Source organism: Chaetura pelagica, unplaced genomic scaffold (assembly GCF_000747805.2).
Source record: "Chaetura pelagica isolate M959 unplaced genomic scaffold, ChaPel_1.0 scaffold222, whole genome shotgun sequence".
Classification (NCBI taxonomy): domain Eukaryota; kingdom Metazoa; phylum Chordata; class Aves; order Apodiformes; family Apodidae; genus Chaetura; species Chaetura pelagica.
The window spans coordinates 5,532,660-5,543,392 of NW_009952711.1; the positions used below are offsets into that span (position 1 = coordinate 5,532,660).

The following is a 10,733-nucleotide window of genomic DNA, read 5'->3' on the forward strand; positions in this document are numbered from 1 at the left end:
TCATTTGCTTACAACTGACTTTCACCCTTATGTCCCAAGGGTGCTCTGCATTTCTGTTAAGTGTCTCTGTTTCAAGTGAACTTTCTTCCTCACTCCCTGTGACGAACAGGACATGCTCATTTGGGAATGCAGCCAGCACAATATTTGTAGCTCATTTCAGTGTTACTTTATGGGTCAATAGTAATCTCCATTTCAAGAGGGTACATAACTCTTTCTTCCCATTGTGGCAGTTTACAGTGAAGTGAAAAGTCTACAGATGTAATTATTGTTTGAGACCTTGGGCCGCTTTCATCTGTATCAACTGAAACATAAGCAAGCAGAATTTAAGAAGGACATTGGCGAGTGGCTGAAATTACATACCAACTTGAATTGGAGTCATTGAAGTTAGGGCATATTAAAATGCAAATGGGACACTAGCTATTCAGTAAGGGGAATGTGGGAAGAAACAGAACTGGGTTATTTTAGACCTAGATTTCTCTGGCAATCAGTGATTTTCCTAGCATAAGGGAGAAGGTCTCATTCAGTAATGTGAAAGCACAAGGACTTTGAAGAAAAGTTTCCAAAATTTATTATTAATATAACTTACAGTAATAGAATTTCTACCTTAGCCAATTGTACTAATAATTTGTTTCTAGTGAGTTAGATTTGGGACAAATATTTAACTTGCAAAGAATAAATCCAGAGTGGCTAACATCTGGCAAATTATAGGTCAATAAAAGCCATGTCTAGTGTGGGAACTGTAATGTAATTTTAGTAAGAAATGTTGTAGAGCTTATCCAAAATAAACTGTAAAACTGCTGTTGTTGTAAAACTAATTGTGAGTGGATTATCTGTGTTATAGTTGCCTTGTGTCCTAGAGATTGTGGCGTCAAAGGTTAGTTCATGCAGACTGGTCCTGGACAGATAGATTTTATAATTTGAGCATAGCACAGTTTAAGACAAACTACATTCTGTTGTAGCCGGGTCATCTGTGTCATTAGACTTGGAACTGGGAGAGGTCAAAGGTAGGGCTCAGAGCTCGTGTTAAGATCAGCAGCAGCTGAAGATGAAGGCCAAGTGCAGAAGAGCTAGGAAAAATTCAGTGTGGCTGCCATGGGCCACCAGCTGTTCACTGGTGCAAAGGTGCTGGGAATGCCTGAGTCAGTGCTCATGTTGAATTTGGATCAACAGTAGCTGGGAACAGCAGACTTAAGAATGGCTTTTGAAATGCTGGAGCAGAGTGAGGCCATTTAGCCTGCATCCAGAGCTGCTGTAGGTCCGTGTTTGCAGACATTTGTTAGAAGGAGTCAGTTCCTTGTACAGCCTTGGTTGACTATTCAAGTTTATATTTAGGGCTGGAAAAATCAGCTTCCAGGCTCAACCTGATTTTGTGCATCTGTGTGGAACTGTACTGGCACTAATAAACTTCCCATGAGTGTAACTAGGATGCAGAGATGCTCTAATTGCCTGTCTGCCTTTTGGAGGCACATTGTTTGTTGGGGATTTTGCTTTTTTTTTTTTTAAATCTCTTTATTCCCTCGGAATAACAAGATGTTCACTGTGTGTTGAGTCCTTTCGTTGAGTGTATTAGTTAGCATACGTGTTTAATATCTCTCATACCTGTTGTTTCAGTTGGTCATTTCAGGGAGGAAATTATACCTGCAGTTTAATGTTTGATAGGGGCTAAACTTTTTGACTCTGTTAAGCTGTATAGTGTTAACTGGGGAAGGTACAACTGCACCTGGAATCGTTACTACAAGAGTTTGTTATTCAAACTTTATTTGAAGTCCTAAGATTTGGTACAAAAGCTTCCACAAATAGATGCAGATTTTCTGTTTTCATACTACTATGAAGTTAACTGACTTGATGTCTGGAATGGCTTGTTAAAATACTACCTAGTTAAGTATTGGTACTGTCTTCTGAATTTATTTTTTTTAGTGTTGGCTGGTTTAATATAGGAAGCCAAATCTGGGTTGGCTCTTGGCTTTTCATGAAATGCAATATTTCTGCTTTTTATATAATAGCTTATTTGGCACATCTGTCCATGAAACCAAAGGAACTAGAATTTCTGATGAATAAAACATAGACATTACTAGCTTTTGACTTGTTTACTGTTTAAGTATGCTTCAGTTATATTAGATTACTTCTTGTCTTCCTGTGACCTGTGAAGATTAATTTTTGCATGCAAAAAAAGCTATCTTACATCCCTTTGTTAATGAACCTTCTAGCACAAGTTCTCGAAGTAGCAAGCGCTGAGTGGATTAATATATGAATGTTGTTATGAAATTACTCTAGACTATGAACTTTAAATGAAGCTTTTTATAAGGTATTGGTTTTATTGTGCAAGCTAAAAATGCTTTTGCTCTGGTCTTTGTAGAGAAGCAGTTCTCTGGAAATATCTTTGGAAGTGAGGGAGAATTAGTGAAAATAACTGGTGTCATTTCTAAATTCTGTCTGTTAAACAGATGATAAAACTGCTGAGGCATGTTATGCCGACATCTTGCTGTTGAAGCAACCAGCAGAGCTGAAGGTCCTGCAGAAACATGTTGTGTAATAACTATTGATCTAATAGTTCATATTTTCTTCTATTTTGAAAATGCTGATAGGTTCTTATGTGTCACTATCAGAGATAGCTGATGATAGATTGCAACTAAAAAGAAATGCCTATTTGTCATTTAAACAAGTAACCCCCCCTCACCATCTACCTCTCCCTCTTGAAAATACAGGAGACTGGGACTTTCATGAATTTCATGCAACAAAGTTTTTCTTGCTTTGCAAGACAGAAAAAACAGTTTTAGAGTCTGTGAATTTGGTAAGATCTTAATGTGATAATTGAATTCTGCTTTTTTGAAGCTGTTATTTTCCCATGATGAATAGCATATGCTGGCAGTATTTTATGAAAGAAAAGAAGCTCACTTTTCTCGATGTAGAGCTAAGAGAACTAAATAATATACTCAGTGCAGCATGAAAAGAAAAATACTTGAAGTTGCTAGTGTAGCTCTGGAAAGTTGGATTTTTTTTTCATTCTCATCAAGCTTGTAATGAATGGTCATGTTTGGGTGTTGAAGCAAGAAGAATGTTGGTTTTATAAGGGATCTATTGAGCTCTTGTTTTCTTTAGCAGCGATAGTCCAGATCACTGTTTGTTTTTTCAATTTGAATTGATACTTTATATTCCCTCCAATAAAAGCTGAATGCTTTCTTATTTTGCCATACAGCTGTAGATTTCCATGCAAAGACTGACTTCTGCACAGCTAGCTGTTAGTTTAGTCAGAAGGACTGGGAATATACTTCAGTTCTAATTCATGCACTAACACCAATAGAAACTAGTCACAGAAGTTGGTAGAGAAAATACCTGTTACTTCAACACCCTGGTTTTATACAAGAGCTGTTTCAAAAGGCACTGTGGTGGATCCAGCAATTAAGAAAGGCATTAAATTCAGTTAAACTATGGTTACTGTTCTCAGTACTGCTCTTAAGTCTGTGACTCAGATAAGCATGTTTTTTTTAAATCTACTTTTATCCGATTTCTGGTAGGAATTGCAGAAAAAAAATTCAAAATTTTGACTGTTAAGGCTTATTAAGTATATATTTACAAAATACATGAAAATTAGTTTTGGACTGGATTACTCTCAGTGCTTTTCCTCTTTGAAATCTTCCTTTGGTGTTGCAGTAGAGTTCTTTAAGTGTATTGTATACAGCAGCTGTCTGTTCTCACATGTTTTTAATAACTTTCTATAGACTAAACCAATGAATCCATAAAATAAAAGGGCTCTTTGTTAGTCTACTATATCATTAATTGAGGTTTATGCACTTACGGTTTGGCAAGCAGAAAGTTTGACTTTTCTGGCTGTTAAGAAACTAGAAGTTGACAAGAACAACCTACCCACTTGTCTGTCTAGAAAAAACTGGGATGCCTGCTCTCAAAAAACAGAGAACCAAACAGTTTCAACTCCACTGATGTTTATTTGTTAATGTGTGTGATGTCTGTTTCAAAGCTTCTTTGGCACTTCTTTGAAGGCAGTTAGTCAGCTTGCCATAGTGAGGCACATTGCTAAAGAGCGTTCCTGCTATCTGATCTATGTATTAGTTGTTTGGAGGTCAACAAAAATCTCCACTGGAAGATTTTATTCTCTGGCTGGAGGAGAAAGTACTGTTAAAGGTTGGTTATTGAGGCTAGCTCGGCTAAAAATAGCAGGAGAGACAGCAGAATAATAAAGTGAAGACCAGGAGGCTGTTATAAAATAATGCTAGTAACAAACACAATGTTCTGAGGTTTTCTAAGATACAGCAGACTTTTGTCCCACATTCCAGTAATTTATTTGAAAGGCATGTTCCACTTGAGGATTGCCAAGAACTCTACAAGCTGAGCCTTTTAACATGTCCAAAGTATGTGCTGTGCCATTTTAAAAAAAAACCCAACAACTTCATAGGCAAAAATGATAGCTATATTTTTCCAGAAGCTTGTGGTCTATAATAATACAGAAAGTTTTCCCTCAGTAGTTCAAGGAAGCTTCAGGCTCTTCGGGTATGAAAAACTTAAAGCTTTCTATCTTGAATGAGTTTGTAAACTAAAAAGGTGAGTATTTTCTTTTCTGTTTTTATTTCCACTTCCCCTCCACCCCCTAATCTGAATGTAAGACATACATAACTTGAAATTTAATTTGGACTGTGTGTCTGTAGATTTCTAGCATGTTATTGTCTATGACAGACTGTGCAGTCTAGTTGTGCTTTTTGGAGGTCTAAAAATTAGAGCTTGAACTAATGAGAGGCATTGGTTCTCCATATACATGTATGATTTAAAGCTGAAATGGACAAACTTTGGACAACAGAGCTATGGAAAAAAAGGTACCGGAATTATTAAATCTTTTGAGAAGCCCCGATAGCCTTTAATATTAGAAATATCTGAATGGAGAATGCTGCTAATGGGTAAAAAAAAAAAAAAAAGAGAAGAATTGAAATGAAGTTTAAACACTGTAAAACTTGGCATTGAAAATTAAGACTATAGATGTGCTAGAAGAAAGGTGAAACACATGGCTTTGCTCTGAGGTGAAGAGATACGAGCAAGATGCAGAGCCTTATGGTGGAATCTTTTATGGAAGAAGGTCATCAGAATCCTTGGGTGATGAGTTTGAATAAAAGCTTCTGGTACACAGAAAGATTTGGGAAGGGATAGACACCAAATCTTTTGTTAGCTGGAAAAATCAGGAAGACTAGAAATCCAGAGGCTGCACAGGCTACACTGTTAAAGACTTTCACAGTCTCTTACTCTGTCTATGCAAAAAAGGGTAGTCCTGTTATAGTAGAGATTTGAAAATGTCATAACTTAAACACACCTTTTAAATTTCATGTCCTTTTCATTTTAGCAAACAGGCAGTGATAAGTCTTCATGTTAAATGACCCATATGAAACATTTTCCTTCTGTTGTGGAGGTTTGCAAAGGTTTTCAAATCACAAATTAACTTGGAACAACTCAGCATGTGCTCCAATAATCCAGCAAGAAGTGGAGTACTTTGACTGTTGGCCAGTACTGAAATTACCTATGTAAATGAATAAAATCTAAATTTCTTTGGCAGGCGAAAAGATCAAAAGTAAACTGTACAATGATATCAAGTATTGCCAGTCCCTCCCCTTTTACTACAGCATAGGCTGGAGGGAATCCAGCTGCAGAGCTGCTGCAGTCCTAATCTGGTTGTAGTTGGACAGTCAAGACATCCAAGGGCAGAATCTTTCAGATCTTGATTATTGAAGCTGAACTCTGCAGTGTGTGTGGGCAAATTGTATTTTTTGTAGATACAACAAATTATAGCACATTTTCAGATGTCAACAAGAATGTCAGGCAGGGAGTAGGAGATATGCCAAATTTGAATTTCCTGCTGCCAGGCTTGGGACCATTGGAATTGCTGGAATATCCAAAGAACTTGTCACAGATAAAAAGTATTTTTACTTCATCATATTTTGGATAGTAGCTGTATTATTTTGAAAACAATTTTTCCTCTATATACTTGTTTTAAACAGCTCTCTAGTCTTAGAGAAATTGTCATACACTGCTAGGAGAGGTTTTTCATTCTGTCTTTATCTGTGATAGATGTTTAGTTGCTTAAGCATATACCAAAACAATTAATTTATTGTAATAACTAAGGTAAAAAGTGTCTTTACTTTTAGGACCAAAACTGAAAGAGGAGAGATGTAGGTTAGACATTAGGAGCAAATTCTTCAGTGTGAGGGTGGTGAGAGACTGCCACAGGTTGCCCAGGAAAGTTGTGGAAGCCCCATCGCTGGAAATGTTCAAGTCCAGGTTGGATGGGGCTTGGAGCACCCTGGTCTAGTGGGAGGTGTCTCTGCCCATGCAGGGGGATTGAAACTAGATGATCTCTAAGGTCCTTTCCAGCCAAAGCCATTCTGTGTTATCTACTGGAGATGCTCAGTCCTGACACTGAATTACTCTCTCCTGTTTTATTAGCATTAGATGATGATTTAAAAACCAATTAAAATCTGCACCCCAAGTTCCCTCAAACCTCATTTATTTTGAGGAAGGCAAAACTGTCCAAGACTAAGTGTTGTATCAATCAGAAAGTTTCTTTAAATTCTTAGGAATCATTCCTGTGCTATCAGGGCTTTGGAACAATGTTTTCGAAACACTTTGCAACTTTAAATTTTCTTTGTTTTTTGTTTGTTTTTATTTCCTATAGACTCGAGATGACTTTCTTGGGCAAGTGGATATTCCTCTGTATCAGTTACCGGTTTGTATTGATTATTTGTTCTTGTTTTAAGACTCTGAAAGGGAAAAATGATTATGTATGCAACTATAATGGTCATCTAAGGAAGTTAACCGTATGGATAATAAAAGTGATTAAATTCTCCTGCTCTATGGGGTGTTTGGTTTTCTTCTGTGGATTTGTTAGAGGTTTTTTATTGCTGATGTTTATTTTAAAATGTAGGCTACCTTCTGTTTAAATACTGGTTTGTGCTGCTCCAAGACTTAGGAATGTTTTTAGGGTTTTCAAGAATAAAAATACAAGGTTTGAAATAGTCTTAAAGACAAGAAGAGATGGTAATTATAGTCATATTTCTTAAAATATTTTCTTTAAAGTCTACAAACTTTTAATAGTCCTCATTCCCATGAACAGATATAGAAGAGGGTAAATGGGAAATAGAGCTAGTGTTGCTTCGTACATTAAAAAAAATATTTTAAGTTTTTTTATGCCTTTTGCAAAGCACATTTTTAAAGAAAGATCATCGAGAACTTTTGAATAAGTAAGCCTTTTCATTTTCTTCTGAGGTCTCAAAACATTAGCAAATACCAACAGATTTGTCAGCATTTAAAGATAAGTTAACAACCATGGCAAAACCTTTCCAAAAGCAGTTGTTCTTTCATTCTGGTAAGAACCATGTCAGGAGTAGTTAGAGATATATCCTGTTTCCTACTGCAGCTGGGATGCAAGAATCAAGCCAACTTCCTCCGTCAGGTGGGTTGGAAGGACTGGCCATAATGTCCTTCTGGGGAAGACTCTGTTTTCACATCTCACTAATAAGCTGGATGGCAATATCTAGAGTCTTTTGGAGATATTGGTGCATTGCCTTTCTGATTATATTTTTAGCATGAACTAATTTATCGAGCTTCACTTGCGTATTTTCATGGCTATTTTCTTACCTTCTTCAAATGTTGCCTTTTTCCTGTCTACTCTTTGTTTCAGTCTTTGTGGTTTCCTGTTCTTAATCACTTGGTCTTGCCCTCTAAATCCATTGTAGATGGATTTTTTGAGTCTTTTATTTACATAATTACCTGTATCTTGGATAAATAAAATCAGTTTATAAATTCCTTGTTACATGCAGTTTTGGTTTTGCTTGATACTAATCACTAGGATTAAAGCTATTATTGCTATTACTGTACTTAAACCTGTAATTTAAATATTTTAAAACGTTTTGTGGCCTTTAAGGAAACTCATTGTAGATTTCTGATAACTTTCTTTAACTTCATATGTTTGATTAAAAATTTTCTTGAAAAAACTTACTCTAGACAGAAAATCCAAGTATGGAGAGACCATATACATTTAAGGACTTCGTTCTTCATCCAAGAAGGTTAGTAAATACCACCAAAAAATGGTGATTTTCATACCTGTACTGTGCTCTTATGTAATTACTTGTACATTTGTAACTGTCTAAATTCTTACTTCTTTACCAAAGAAGTTTGAGCATCAATGGAGTAAAATATTTGTGGTTCTACTAAAAAGTCAATATTTGTGTCAATACTTAGAGGTTCTTCTGTAAGAAAAAAATCACTTTTCTTCATGCCATGATACAAGTAACCTTAGGACTTCATATGAAATGTGCTGTTTCACTGAGCAGTGAAATTGGTGACCAGTGTTATGCCATAACTCATTTACCCCTTTTCAGCTTTAAATTGTTTCCTGCCTTCCTCTTTTGTTTGTTGGTTTCATGTAACCAGTTTCATGTGACTTTAGTTATAAATGTAACAAAACTGAACTGAAAAGCTTAACATTTAGGAAGGTCTGTGCTAAAAAAACAGTGGATTTTTGAAGTATAACTTTGACACTTGTTGTTACACATTTTCATGTTTGGTTTTAAAATGCAGTTTCTTAACCTAAATCTGAGCAGTTTTTCGCAACCTTTATTAGAAATAAAGTACATAAAACACATGTTAGCATTTTTCAGATAATAGTTTCCAGTTTAGAAATAACATCAGAACATGTGGGGTCTGCAGTTCTTTCTCAGCCACAATGGTAGCATAACTAGTATTTTTTAAGTATTTTGTGCATCTCTGTTTTAGCAGATCAATGGTTTTAGCAGAGTTAATGACTGTCAAGTTTCATTTTGATCTCTCGTTTTCCTGAATGTAACTTTTCATATCCTGTAAATAAATGAAGAATATTATTTATTGTCTCTACATAAGTTAACATCAACTGTTTTTTGTTAGTCAAGGATCTGACCTCTTCTTGTAGTGGCTACTACATGGATTTGGCAGTGCTTTGTAGGAAGAGGTACTTCCATAGGTTCAAGCACTTTTCTGCCTTGAAATCTTACTGTAACTTTTAGCTGAGTAAGAATTCTTAACATGTTAATACTCTGAACTACTTTAACATTTGTATTGGGAAGCAAGATGGTAGGTTGCTTCCTCTCTGGAAGGGATATGTACTCTTCTGAAACCAAAATAGGATCTGAATGATCATGTTTACATTATGAGATGTTTTTTCTGGATATCAGAAAATCTAAATCACTTTTTCTGCAGGGTAAAAAATCCCACATGCATTAAGCTAAGTACAGACAGGCAGCTGCTGAAGTATATAAGCTTTCTGTAACTCAGTTTTAGCAAAAGTAATCCTATAGGTTGAAATAATGCTGTATCGATTGTCTGCACCTAAATTACTATATGAATTAAATTACTATATGTATTAATTGTTCTTATTTCTTGGGTTTTATTATTATGTATCAGATACTAGGAAAGTTTTCAGAAGAGTAAGTTGGAAAGAGAGGTTTCCAGTTGGTACATAATAGCAAGATGTATTCAGAAGTCTTAAAAAGTCAGTATCACTGAAATTAATTTAAATTATAAAAAGCCAAATTTGTATTGAGAAATTTAAGAATAATCCTCTACCTGTGCTTTTTCAACTCTTTTATTTTGGGGTAACGATTTCACACGTGCACAATATAAACATTTTTCTTTTCTCTTCTGCAGTCATAAATCAAGAGTTAAAGGTCACCTTAGATTAAAAATGACTTACTTACCTAAAAGCAGTGGGTCTGAAGAAGAAACCACAGAACAGGCTGAAGAACTGGAGGTGGGAAAATATTTATTGCTGAAAAACCTAGCAAATGTCTTCAGCTCTTAAGGGTAGTCACAGGAAAAATAAACACTAGGAATCACTAAATAGTAATAAATAGTTTTAGAAACAAACCAGTTAAAAGTGATTGCTTGTAACTTACATAAACATTGTGAGTCTGCATAAAAATTCTGGAGCAGTTTTTCTAACTAGAGGAGTGGCTTTTTCAGTATATCAAGAAATAAGATGTACTAAGGTTTTGGTTTTGTTCTGGTACTGATCTGCCATGTCTGTAACTTCTCTTGTTTTAGAATTAATGTAAGTATTATTGCCCAGTATTTTTCTGCTGTTTCGCATTGTTTGACCCCAGCCAGCCAGACACAGACATTTTGCTGATTTTAGAATTTCAACTCTCCAATTTATATTTTATAAGGGTATCTTTAAATACTTTAAATTTATAATTTTTTTAAGCACATCAGATTTAGATCAATGGATTTCTTTTTAAGACTTAAACAAGCCTAATCAGCATTACCACCTTTGCTGTAATTAAACTTTCTGTTACAAAATGTTATGCTTATTTGACTAGTACATTTGCAGCATATGTATGAAATTAATTTACTTTTACTGGATTTACTTTTAAAAAATCTGTTCTGTTAATGCTGTTTATTTTCCTGGAGTAAGCAACCTTTTGATGATAATATGTTTGCGGACTTTGAGTCCTTAAAGACTCAAAATAAGACTTAAAATAAGATCTCTGCATGCATAATTTGTCCTGGAATTTCTTTAGAATTATACACAATAAAACCAAAGCAAATCTTACTGGTTGAAGATGCAGTGGAACTGCACCTTAGAAGGTGGGTGGTCTTACAAATTGAGATACTTTTTCAACTTCTGTAATATTAAAGGCATGTAATGTTATACTCTCTTAGCCTGGATGGATAATATTGGACCAACCAGATGCTGCTAGCCAGCC

The 10,733-nt window shown here is 35.3% G+C and overlaps 1 protein-coding gene across 1 annotated transcript in view; it reads left to right on the forward strand.

Annotated features, from left to right (window-relative positions):
• Nucleotides 1-10,733, forward strand: part of NEDD4 (neural precursor cell expressed, developmentally down-regulated 4, E3 ubiquitin protein ligase) — a 40,696-nt gene that overhangs the window by 15,383 nt on the left and 14,580 nt on the right. The window contains 4 exon segments of the mRNA XM_009994420.1: nt 6,671-6,721; nt 7,999-8,060; nt 9,676-9,778; nt 10,690-10,733. Coding sequence (XP_009992722.1) covers nt 8,014-8,060; nt 9,676-9,778; nt 10,690-10,733 — 194 coding nt within the window. The 5' untranslated portion in view covers nt 6,671-6,721; nt 7,999-8,013.